The 13,139-nt window shown below is 46.9% G+C and overlaps 1 protein-coding gene across 4 annotated transcripts in view; it reads left to right on the top strand.

Annotated features, from left to right (window-relative positions):
- Positions 1 to 13,139, top strand: part of GRIA1 (glutamate ionotropic receptor AMPA type subunit 1) — a 527,971-nt gene that overhangs the window by 49,584 nt on the left and 465,248 nt on the right. For all 4 annotated transcript variants that reach the window (XM_086931263.1, XM_086931261.1, XM_086931264.1 and 1 more), the window contains exon 2: positions 9,397 to 9,534. In XM_086931263.1, the coding sequence (XP_086787389.1) occupies positions 9,397 to 9,534 (138 nt within the window). The remainder of the gene's footprint in view (positions 1 to 9,396; positions 9,535 to 13,139) is intronic.

Raw genomic sequence — 13,139 nt, 5'->3', positions numbered from 1 at the left:
GGGGGGGGGGGGGGGGCATCATTATATGCGCTCGATTTCTGCCTAGTATGTGTCTAAAGGAAGTCAAGTCGTCAAAATTAGGTCCCTGTTGGCTTCTAGTCAAATGGATTGAAAGATGACCTTGAAATCTGCAGGCATAAGATACATTGGTAACAGGGCACGAAGTACAGTGTCTTCAGCTATTACAATCAATCATTCAATCAAGAGGAATTTATATAGTGCTGCATGTCACCCGTGAAGGTATCCAGGTGCTTACATACTGTTGCATTTTATAATACACCAGTGCCCATGACCCGAGGCCCAGAGGCCTACAACAATAGATGCAGAATTAAGAAAAATAAGAATGGACACCAAAGACCCTTTGTATGGTAGTCGTGATACCATGGCATGACTGGATCCAATCAATCCAAGTTCAGGACACAGTCTCCTCAGTCCAGGCCCACCCACCACAATGCCTCTGCCCCCAAAGAAGTCGCCTGTCTTTGGACCATCTTCAAGGCGCTTGGTCAAGGGCCCATTGCTCCTACCTTCGTACTGTTCCACCCAGAAGTTCTCTGAAGCAGCATTTCTTTTTTTTTATAAGGTTTGATACAGAAAATAATGGAAAATTGCCCTTAAGTGTGGTTATGTCCAAAGAAAATATGAAGTCATGTTAACATTATACGTCGAAAGCCATGAGTTCGCGTCAGCGGTCTCTCAGCACTTTACTTGGTAGTAGGATCGGCAGAGTCCACAACTACCAGGTCACACCAGCAACTGATAAACCGAACCACGTCAGACTCATTCAATCAGCCGCGCACCATGACCACACCCGCCAACCTTTCTATCACTTATATAGGGTGATTGGTCGCATTCTACTCAATAATGAAGCTTTTCCGGCCTCTAAAGCACTAGAAAAACGATTTAATGCTAAAACTAGGAGGAGAAGGAAAGACTCAGTAGGTAGGACACAGGCTCAGAGATTAGGGCACCTGGCATGCAGGATGTTCCCTGTTGAAGTATCACTCTTACAGATGCCCACCCCTGCCCCCCAGTTCTCCCACTGTCTTAGCACCTCACCAGCCGCCCACCCTTAGACAGGGAACCCCAGGTCTTCCAAATAGGCAGCTCTTTATGTGATAACCACAAAAAACTCTCAGTGACGGATGGAAACTCTATTTTCGATCAATATGAAAAAGCACAACGCCACCACAAGTGACAAGTAACGTTACTAAACCACGCTGTGGGGACATTAATAATAAAATCTACGCTTGTGTGCTCGTCAATATATACACAGCTGGACTGATGCATCTGCCTGTTTTGCGGTTTCAATTTCTTTTCTGAAGTGGTTATGACTTCCTGGAGTATGCACACCCCATCTTCACTTACATGATGCATGAGGGAGAAAGGTCAGTTGGACATGGCGGCTACAGAAAGATGGAGGCAGATAGCTCAATTAAGGAGGCTGGTAGGATCCTGCCAGCGGGCTGTGCATGTGTGCATGGACATCCAACTTTTTGCCTGTACCTGTATGTGGGCCTCTGAGAAAAGACAGGTGTTCTGAAAGTCATTTTGATTAATGCAGCCCCATGAACATACCAGAATCTTCTGGATACTTTTCCGGGTTACCACCAAGCATAGTACCCAGGGGTAGCAAAATGCAGTGACCTCTGACCCGCTCACAGGCAGGTCGCTCCCCACGCTGCTGCATGGCTCTGCCTGCATTGTTTTTGCCTAATGTTGTATTTTTCCCCTGTGCCTAACTTGTTTTCTTGCCCAGACTTGTTTTTATTCCCCTGTGCCTGTACTTGCTTTCTTGCCCAGACTTGTTTTCATTCCCCCGTGCCTGTACTTGCTTTCTTGCCCAGACTTGTTTTTATTCCCATGTGCCTGTACTTGCTTTCTTGCCCAGACTTGTTTTTATTCCTCTGTGCTTATACTTGTTTTCTTGCCTAAACTTGTTTTTCCTTCCTGTGCCCAGTTCTCCCATGGCCCCTGCCCGTTTTTCCTGCTGCTGCGTTCCTGCAGCCCCACCCCCCTGTAATGCCATTCACCACCTGCTCCCGCCTCCCAGCTGCTCCTCCCTCCCACATCCCCCCATATGGAGGCTGCGCAACCAAAGGCGAGCCTAAGGCAAGCCCATCTGCACCCATCCGCGTCTGGACCGCACCCAGCACCAGGACCCCTGGACCTCGCAAATGCCACAATGCCCGATACAGCTATGATGCCATGACCATCCACGCACTCAACACTGGACGATCACACACCTGCTTCTTGGCTGCCCTGAAGTGCGCCCATGGAGATTTCACCCGCCGGAACTGCAGCTTCACAAGCATCCGCCCAACCATGCTACCGACCAGGAAAGAACCCAACCACCTCAAATGCATCCTTCTCAACACCCGCTCTGCCCGCAAACACCCCGTTGAACTCTGGAACCTACTCGACTCAACCTCCCCAGACGTCGCCTTTCTGGCGGATATCTGGCTGAACCCCACCTCGGCACCCGACATAGCTAAAGCCGTCCCGTAGGATACAAGATCACCCACAGTGACCGCACCAACGAAGCAGGAGGAGAATTGCCATTGTCCACAGGAACACTCTCAGAGTCTCGACCAACACCGACAACACCCTCAGCACCGCCGAACACCTGCACTTCCAGATTCACACCGACCCAACACCACCCTCAGAGGAACCCTCATCTACAGACCCACTGGCCCCCAACCACAGTTCAGCAACTCCATCGCCGACGTTGTCAGCACACACGCCCTAGCCTCCATGGACTACTCCACCTCAGGGACCTGAACTTCCACCTCGAGAACAACAACAACACCAACTCCACCACCCTGATCAACAATCTAGCCAATCCGACCATCGCTGCATCCACTTCATCTTCAAGAAACCCACCACGCACCACCACACCCAACAGATGCCTCGCCGCTGCTGGAGCAAAGTCACCGAAGACCAGCTAACCATGACCCTCGCCAAGAGCCCACCCGCCGACCCCACCAACCCTGACACCACCGCTCGCAACCTCAGACAGTGGAAACGACTGCGCCAACACCCTCGCCCTGATCAAGAAACCCTCCAACAGTCACACCAGCAAGAAAGCCAGCTAGTTCACTGAAGACCTCCGTGCCTCCAAGCAAACCTGCTGAAATCTGGAGAAGATCTGGCTCCGTGAACGAACACCGGACAGCGATGCAGCCCCCAAAAACGCCACCCATAGACACCATCACCTCATCAGATTCGCCAAAAGGGCCTCCTTCAAAAGCCTAGACAACAACGCGCACAACAGCAAAGAGCTCTTCCACATCGTGAATGAACTCTCCAACACCAGCTCCAACACCAACAACATTCTACCCTCGCAAGACCTGTGCGACTCGCTGGCCACCTTCTTCCACCGCAAGATTGCAGACATCCATGACAGCTTCAACACCACGACCACCCTGACAACCACTGAGACCTCCGCCCTCAAGACCACCATCCGCACCAACCGCCTGCTCTCCTGGACCAACATCAACAACGACGACACCATCAAGATCATGAACACCATCCACTCTGGATCTCCGTCAGACGCATGCCCACACCACATCTTCAACAAAGCCAGCACATCCATCGCACCCCATCTCCGGAAAGTCATCAACACCTCCTTCAAGACAGAAACCTTCCTGAAGAGCTGGAAGCACGCTGAGATCAACCCCTTACTCAAGAAACCCAAGGCGGACCCCAAGGGCCTCAAGAACCTCCGGCCCATCTCCCTGCTCCCATTCCTGGCAAAGGTCATCGAGAAGACCGTCAATGAACAACTGACCTTGAGGAGAACAACATCCTGGACCCTTCCCAGTCAGGGTTCCCCAACAACCACAGCACCGAGACTGCCTCAACGCCGCCACCGATGACATCAAGTCCCTGCTGGACAACGGAGATACGGCAGCCCTCATCCTCCTGGACCTGTCAGCCGCCTTCGACATGATCTGCCACCACACACTATGAACACGCCTCCACAACATTGGGATCCAAGAGAAGGCCCTGGACTGGACCACCTTCCTCCTCTCCGGCAGAACACAGAGCGTCCGCCTTCAACCCTTCCGCTCCGAAGCCACCGAGATCATCTGCAGTATACCCCAGAGCTCATCCCTCAGCCCAACTCTGTTTAACATCTTCATGGCACCGCTCGCCCACGTCGCCTTTCAGCAAGACGTCAACATCATCTCCAACACCAATGACACCCATCTGATCCTCTCCCTCACCAAGGACCCCCACACCACCAAAACCAACCTATCGCTGAATGGATGAGGAACAGCCAACTGAAGCTGATGTAGGTCCTCATCCTCGGATCAACGCCATTGGCCTGGGACGACTCCTGGTGGCCGACCGCAACGGGAACCGCTCCAACACTCACCGACCACACAGGCAACCTAGGGGTCATCCTCAACTCCACCCTCTCCATGACTAAACAGGTCAACCCCGTCTCCTCCTCCTCCTTCAACAACCTCTGCATGCTCCACATGATCTACAAGTGGATCCCCACTGAAACGAGAAGAACGATCACCCAGGCCCTTGTCAGCAGCAGTTTGGACTACGTAAACGCCCTCTATGCATGAGCCTCAGCCAAACTCCTGAGACGGCTCCAACGCATCCAGAACGCCTCTGCACGCCTGATCCTCGACATCCCTCACCACAGCCACATCACACCCCACCTGAGAGACCTGTCCTGGCTCCCGGTCAACAAGACGATAACCTTCAAGCTCCTCACCCACGTACACAAGGCACTCCACAACACTGGACCAACGTACCTCAACAGACGACTCAGCTTCTACACCCCCACCCGCCAACCCAGCTCCGCAGACCTCACCCTCGCCACAGTCCCCCGCTTCCGAAGAATGGCCTCCGGTGGCAGATCGCTCTCCCACCTGGCTGCCAAGACCTGGAACACCCTCCCCATCCACCTACGGCAGACCCAAGACCTGCTAACCTTCAGAACATTTCTCAAGACCTGGCTTTTCAAGCAGTAGCAACATTCCCCACCCAAGCGCCGTGAGACCCTCACGGGTGAGTAGTGCGCTTTACAAACAATATGATTAATTGATTGAGTGAAACCAATGGCCACCTAAACGTTTCTCTGGAGATGTCATGGCTTAGAGAGGGTGTCTCACATCTAGCAAAGGAGAATCTTGGCGATACAAGTGGTGATAAAAGCCGCTGCACAGTATTTTGAGCCCTCAGTCATAGACACAAAGTAAAGTGGTGGGAGGTAGGTTTGGGGAAAAAAGGACGATGATTGGCTCCCACGATGGGAGATTATGTGCCCATCCTGAGATTGTTTGCTCATCCTGACAATTCCCACAACTTTGAGTCACGTGCATAGACAGCTCCTGGAGTGGTCAGTCTGTATATAATCTCACATTATGGTACCCAGCATCACCTACTCATATACACTAATTAAGGTTAGACTCCAGGAGGAACTCAGGGATACCCATTACGACACGTGACATGGGCCTTTGTTTGGACTACAATATGCTGAGGTGTGTTCCTTATGAATGAGAAAAGTCCTAACAAGTTATCAAACCTTGAAAAGTAGTTGAAGGCATCTATTGGTCAATAGAATATTGCACTCAAGACTGCAGTCGCAGGGTCCTCTTAGTTCAGGAAGGAGTTTTTATTGTGGTCTGGAAAATAGCCCGAAGAATCCTGGTGCGGTCGATTTGAGGGACCTGTGTATTATTCATCTAGGCTGGACCAAGAACTATGCTGCCCTTGACTAATCTCACACATGTTTCACATGGGGGCCATATCCGGATTTCCTGGAGGGAGCGGCATAAGAGAAATCTTCGTTTTACAGTGTCAAGACTCTTTGTAGAACTCTCTACCAGAAGGCTAAGGCCCACCTTCTGCTGGCCGAGCCATTTTGTCCCTAGTGAAACCACCTTTAGATCATGAAAAAGAGTAACGATACTTTATTGACAGTGACTGATGTAAAACTTTTATGTCAGGCACAGTGGTCCCTACTAACTACAAGCTATGAGGTTTCTATGGACCACAGCAAAAAGTGTACATCAAATTAAGTAATATCTAATGTTCATGAGGAGGGTCCTCGACGTTTTAGCGATTAATAACTGGCAATGTGCAGCAGATCTCTTTTCAATAACAATTATCAAAATTTTGTTTGACGCATAGCTTGCCATATATTCTGAAACCAGCACCATACTATATGCTTACACAGAACCTACACCCCAGCCAAGCCTACCTCATCTTCTCAAAAAATTCTGTCATATGTTTTTTATCCAAATCTGGGGCTTGTGCTGAGTATTATGTAAGTTCAGAGACACCTGCTCTTTCCACCAGATACAAACTTGATACTATTACTTGCAAAGTCTAGCCAAGGCTCTGTTAGGTTCCTTGACTCTCCAGTGGTAGTAGCAGGCCCTGCGGTCAAGCTTGGGGCAGAGTGTCTGAAAAGTTTCAGGCTCCGTCCATCATCTCCTTGTGTTGCTTTGTTTGCCCTAAGTTGGCAGGGTATGCCCGGACGTGGGTCCCTTGCTCAATTTGCCACTGGATTCAAGCTAGCCTGGCTAATGAGGGGTCAAACCCCAAAACTGGTCCTAGGTTGCTTGTTTCCAGATCAAGGAATACCTGGGATGGCAGTTTGGGCTAAACTGTTCGTACAAGGAACATGGTCAAGACTGATTTATTTATAGCTGGTTCTGAACTGGGGTGGCGAAGTGAGCTATAGACCGATGATGGATTAAATCCAGATCTGTGACTGGGGATGAGTGTCTGAAATGTTTCCGTGCTCGGTCCATGATCTCCTTGTGTTTGCACTGTGGTCAAGCAGTCAAGGGTCACTCAGAAGAAGTGGTGCCAAGCTTGGGTCAGATAAAATATATGACAACATTACACTCTGAAAAGGTTCATGTACAGTCATGTATATTTCTTTGAAAATTAACATGTCTTTAATATACACTACACTACTAAAGAGAGAGCAGTTTAAGATGAAAGCACATGACTGAAAACAAACATGGCTATCACTTTTCCGGTGATATGACTCTACATAGGCTTACATGGTATATTGGAATGTAAAAAATTGGTGACCATCATATGTTTTTTACATAGGCAAAGGTGGCGTTTTAGGTCTGAAATCTGATTTGTTCTTCCACTGAAAACACTTGGGGGTTCTTACAGAAACTGTTGCTGCGTCTCTTGATACTCAGCCAATTCTAATCTGGTCACTGAAATCATCCTCCTGCCGAGGGTGCTTCCACTGTGACGACAAACCTCACAGCAGGCATAGAAAGCCAGGGTCCAGGCAGAATGTGTCTGCCTTGGTCTCAGCTGGCAGAAAATAGACAGGACAACCACAACCTCCAAAAGCACATGTCGTAGGTATGTTGAGGTGCAGCTCTTTGACCACTCGTCCATGATTTGTCAAGTATCTCCGATTTGAGGGGACATGGTTAGTTGTCCAGCTGCACTTAGTGCAGAGGCATAATTCAAAGTTTTAAGCTGGTAAACTAGTTGTAAGCTGCCCCCCATCGTTGCCTTGACTTTCCATTCTCCCAGGCAATGATGGGGAGCTGGCTCTGGCTGAAGGAGGACATGCATTCCAGTTACAAAGTCAAGCATCCCTCAGTATTTGAAGATCTGGCTGGTGACAAAGCACAGAACATTTTTTCAGGGTCACAAACACAGTATACGACTATAGTGGGCTACACAGCAATCTGTGCATATCCATAGGCTACTAAATAGCTAACGCATCACCAACACGTAACCTTGGAGTTCTTTTAAGTATATCCGGAGCAGCAAACGCATACAAAAGGAATGCAAAAAAAGTACCAAGTGTTGGATGCCAAAGTACATTGAACCTACCCTGAATACAAACATTCTAAGACTTCAGCCCTTTGAATACAGGTGACAAACTTTAACCAGGCTCATTCCACTTACCTAGATAGAAGAAAGGGTTCTGCTCAGTGGCGGCTGGCATCTATGGGGGTGGGGGCAGGCACGGCATTAATATTTAAAAAACCTTACCTGATGTTGAACACAATGCACTATGCACGGAACATCTTCTCCCTTCAACAGCAGCCTGGCAACCAGGAAACTCTGTTGACCAATCCTGGTGCTGCTATCATGCAGCATGAGAACAGCCCCCTAATTGAAGGGAGTGGTCTCACTCGGCACTCCACAGCACTCTGGAGACAGCTGGGTTAGAGATGTTCAAAGTGTGCATGTGTGCATGTGTGGCTGGCCATCGCAAGAGGGCTGGCCAAAAAGACATGCACCCTTTAAACAGTCCATTGACCCTTCTCCCTGCTGATGTCACCCAGCCTACATCGCCCCATCCTGATACTCTGTTCGGGACGGGGATGAAAAATAAAATGGTAGTGAACTGTCATTTTATGTTTTATCTCTGGGGCTTTGGGGGTAATGTACGTGGGGTGACACTCCTCTGCTCCAACAGAGGAGCGACCCCTGGTTCTCGTACGAAGGCTTTAGTCAGGGAGGTGGGTAAACGTGTCCCTCAGGGTAAAGTAAAAAATCTGTATTTCTGCGACCTAAACTGTGACAAATCAGGCACACATCCCATAGCCAGGTGAGGTAGACTACATCCTAATGATGAACCACTAATGGGTGCCATTAAAAAGGAGTGCAGTATCACTTCCTCATAACTCAAGCTCGCTCACAAGGAGAGACTAGGAACTCTTTTGTAACTACACCTTCCTTCGTTGTGCCAAAATATTTCAAACAAATATTGTAGAAGACCTAATTTATTCAGAGATAATCCTGTGTAAAGGATTGAAACCAGAATATTGTGGACCAAATATTGGCTGACAAAAATATTGTGTTCTAAATATCATTTAGAGAATGATCACCTCATTGGAGTTAATAATAGAAAATCTAACCCAATAGGATAGTATTTTTGTAAATTATATTCAGCCATGTAACCTCTGGTCATCTCTCCCGTTTACTGAAGGGACAGAAAATTCCTCACACCAGAGCATGGTACGTACACAATAGTACAAAGTGCTTATCTAGCAACCATTACTTGAATTAGGAACGATTCACTGTCTGGAGCATCAATGTTGTAACGGGATTACTATTACCTAGCTAATTTGTCACTCATATTTTCAGACTCAAAATGATGGCAGGCGGAGCCTTGTCTATTCATTTCCAAACCTCTAATATTCAGTTTACAAAAGTGTCACTGCAGCAGGCGCGTTAACCCACTGAGCTATCTTACCAGTACCAACCAAATCAATGTGCTCTTAAAACCTATCTCAATTTGAATTGACGCAGAGCAGAGTCTTTTGGAAGAACCGTGTGTTTACATTAAGGAATGTGGGGTTTGCGTTGCCATTTATGATGCAGAGTGGGCAACCTTCCTGGTTGTGTGACTCATGTCTTTTTTTTTCTTTACAGGGGGGCTATTTCCTAACCAACAGTCGCAGGAACATGCCGCTTTTCGCTTTGCGCTTTCTCAGCTCATGGAACCTCCGAAACTGCTACCACAAATTGATATTGTGAACATCAGCGACAGCTTTGAGATGACGTACACCTGTGAGTACCTGCTCCCTACCTCTGTTTCCTGATGCATTTGTCGGCTTGTCCTAGCTAGAAGGAGTGAGATGTGTTGGGGTGTCGAGACGTATGTGACACCAGGTGTCTCATTTGAACACTTTAGGTCGAGGTGATTGACTTGTGGAGAAGTGGGGAGATTGCAACTGGGACTTTGCCAGGCGCAGAAGAGAGTCGATCCTATCCATATGGAACCAGCTTGTCTTCAAATCTCTTGGCTTCCATGTCAGGCTAGCTCCTCTGCGGGTGGGGGAGGAGTCGAAGCGCTAAGTGTGGACACTCTTGCTTCTGCAGGACGATGGCCCTAAGGAGGGAAAGCTGGCTAGATAGGCATTGTTCCGTCAAGTGCCCCACTGAACTAGGAGGATAGCAACAGAGTGAGATCAGATGCTGGTTGTGAGGTGGTTTCCCAAGCAATGTAACCCATGTGAACTGTGCTCTCCTCAGTCGCGGCTGCTCTCAAGTTTAGGGAAAGATATTTCATTCTTTTGCAGTTCAGCTGGCATTGAAAGGCATCCATCATTACAAAATCCACAGGCCAGAAATGTGACACATATTGAAACCGGACCATCCCTCAACTGAAAAACAATCAGCTAAGTCGAAGGAACGTTGCCCCACTGCCTTGAAGCAGCAAAAGAAAGAAAAAAAGAAAATGATAATAAAGTAATGTTGTTATAATTTTATTTTGCTTATACAAAAGGACACCAAGGGTTGAGGTAAAACAAATTACACCTGCTTTCACCTGTGGCTTGTAATTCAAATTGATGGTGCTTGTGATTCCAAGGAACACAACCCCGTTTGTTCCGTCAAGGGCAAAGCCCAAAATTGTAGTGTATAATAAGAAATCAGCACCCATCCAGAAAGGATTTACTTCTTAGCCAGGCTGGCTAAGAAGTAAATTCTTTTGTGTTCTTGGATTTTTTTTTTGTGCTGAAATACTATAATAAAGAACTTGAATAAGAAACTCTGCAAGAATGTGGATCCCTTTCTTTACAAGACTGTGCATTTGTATATGTACTATGGACATTTGAGACTATAAAGACAATACTTTCTGGATGGGTGCTGATTTCTTATTATACACTATAATTTTATTTTGTCCTTCTGCTGTGGCAGCTTGTGTGAGGGGGCGTGCTGCAGAGCACGGGAGGCGTGGTAGAACCCTCCTAAGTGTGCAATGACTGTCTGGCCGGCCCTGTCGGGCCACCCAAAACAGCCATGCTCACTTTCAGTGTTCTCCAAGCAGGCTGCATTACAACCTGCGTGGAGAACATGCCCACCCCTCCAGTCCCTGGCTGAGCACCATGTCATGGCACTCAGACAAATCTGGCTGGGGAGCGTGGGAGCCTTGGTGCTTCCTGTTTCTCCCAAGAAGTCAGGAAGAGGATGCACGTGAGGCGGCGGTGGCTGGCCAGCTGGCTGGCTGGGAGGCAAGTGATTTTCTTTTTAACCTGATAGCCCCACTGCTGCTTCCAGGTAGCATCCGTGACTTACAATAATTATACATATGCTGCTCCTGCCAAAGTTATGTTGAACGGTGGTGGGCATAAATATTCATAAATATATAGTGGTTGGTGGCAGAGTCTGCTGTCAAATAACCGTTGGCAACGTTGCCAAGAGAGGCCTCATCAGCAAAGACCAAAACTCTGGAATTTGTTGTTGCATGCTCTACATCCATTGATCGGGTTGAGCTACAACACGTTCTTGCTGCTTCTTCTGTACAATGCCTCTGTGTAGTAGAAAGGGAGCTTATCCTACTACGGCAACAAAACAAAAATAGGGTTGTGCGAAACATGGATAATTTGCTTTTATGCAAATAGGTGAAATTTGGGGAAAGTTTCTTGAAATTTCCCATAATTACACAGAATGCAAGTCCGTCATTTGGTGCTATATTTTAGTACAAACTGTGTCCTCAAGTCAATTTCTGTCTCAAGAATGAATTTTTTGCTAAAAAAAGTAGTTTGAAAAATAAAACTGCTGCAAACAACAGGTGCTTACTTTCGGGTTGTTTGTGTTCTTTTCATGCTCCTGGCTAAAGTTTTGCCACAAATGGCTTAATTTGGGGAATTTAACATACCAAGCATTCTGGGAAATTCCTGATGTTACCACAGGCATCCTTTTTATTTTGCAAGGGCATAAAAATAAAATGTTATGACAATTCTCCCTGGTTTGGGCTTCATTGATTTACAGCTCATAAAGATTTCATATTAGATTTAATGGCTTCTCTGTTGTTCTTTTAATCAATGAATTCTCTAAGAGAACTTGGTTACACCCCAAATGTCTTTTACTCCATGTCCGTTTATTCATCTCAATAGTTGGCTCATAATTGTAAACCTTCTCTCTGTGTGTATTTCCCATCCACGTTTTTTGCATGTCTACAGGGATAGGGAGATATGTAGGGAAAGGAAAGACAATGCATTTTTTTCAGGGATTGAGGGGATGTGACTGACTGAAGAAAACAGGAGACTACTACATTTTCGGATGAAAAACAATTTGTAGCTTTGAAATAGTATTTATGTATTTATTTATAATGTTTTATACAGTGCGAACATGACACTAGAGGGTATCAGCGCTTTACATGAAGGGGAGGTAGGACATATGTGTGAGAACAAAACTAGTCACATATACGAGTGAAGAATAAACATTGAGGATAAACAAAATAATAAGCTTGACCTCTATGGGGAGTCAGCAATGTATTAGTCAAAATGAATAAGAAGCAGGTATACGATCAATAAACAAAAGATGTGATCTTAGGGCAAAAACTTGTTGATCAGAAATGTTTTCACTTCTTTTTTCAAGGAGGCGGTATATAAAATTAGGCAAACATCCGAGGCAGAGAGTTCCAAATCTTTGGGCGACACCCGAGAAGGCTCTGTAGCACGTTTTTGTTTTATGGAAATTCTGTGGTTTCAGTGGCAGGGATCTATCACTTTGCAAAGATCTGCATTCCCACAATAGTTCTAGCTTTTGTGCCAAATACCTGAGGGGATTGAAATGTAGGGCTTTATGAGTCATGCACACAATCTTTAGTTGTATTTTTACCTCATAAGGGAGCCAGTTCAGGGATTTAAGAGCTGGGGAGATGTGATTATTTCTTTTTGTCCCTGTAACAAGTCTGGAAGCAGTGTTAAGGGAGTCTCTTAGAGGGGCCGGCTTGCATCTAGGTAGGGCGCATAGTGTGGCACTTCTGTAGTCCCACCTGGGCAACACAAGAGCTTGGACCGCAAGCTTAAGGTTGTCCTGTGGAAGGAAGGGTTTATGTTCCCTTAAAATGTTCATCATCTGGTAATTCACTCCATTGCTGACAATACTGATGTGATCCTGCATATTCAGGTATTTGTCTAATGAAATTCCCAAGGATCTAGCAGAGTCCTTGATGTGAGGAGAACATTTGAGGGCTGTTAGTTGCTTCATCCAAAGGTCGATCTTGGGAATGTGGTTCGGAGGAGTAATGAGGAGGAATTTCTTCTTTTTGGCAGTGTTGAGCTTGAGATGGTTGCCAGTCAGCCAATGTTGAGTGTTTTGTAAAGTAGAGCTGAGGGATGTGATGTCTTCTGGGAAGGAGATTTTCAGATATAATTGAATGTCAT

Source organism: Lissotriton vulgaris, chromosome 7, assembly GCF_964263255.1.
Source record: "Lissotriton vulgaris chromosome 7, aLisVul1.2, whole genome shotgun sequence".
Classification (NCBI taxonomy): Eukaryota; Metazoa; Chordata; class Amphibia; order Caudata; family Salamandridae; genus Lissotriton; species Lissotriton vulgaris.
This window is presented reverse-complemented; position numbering and strand designations above follow the sequence as displayed.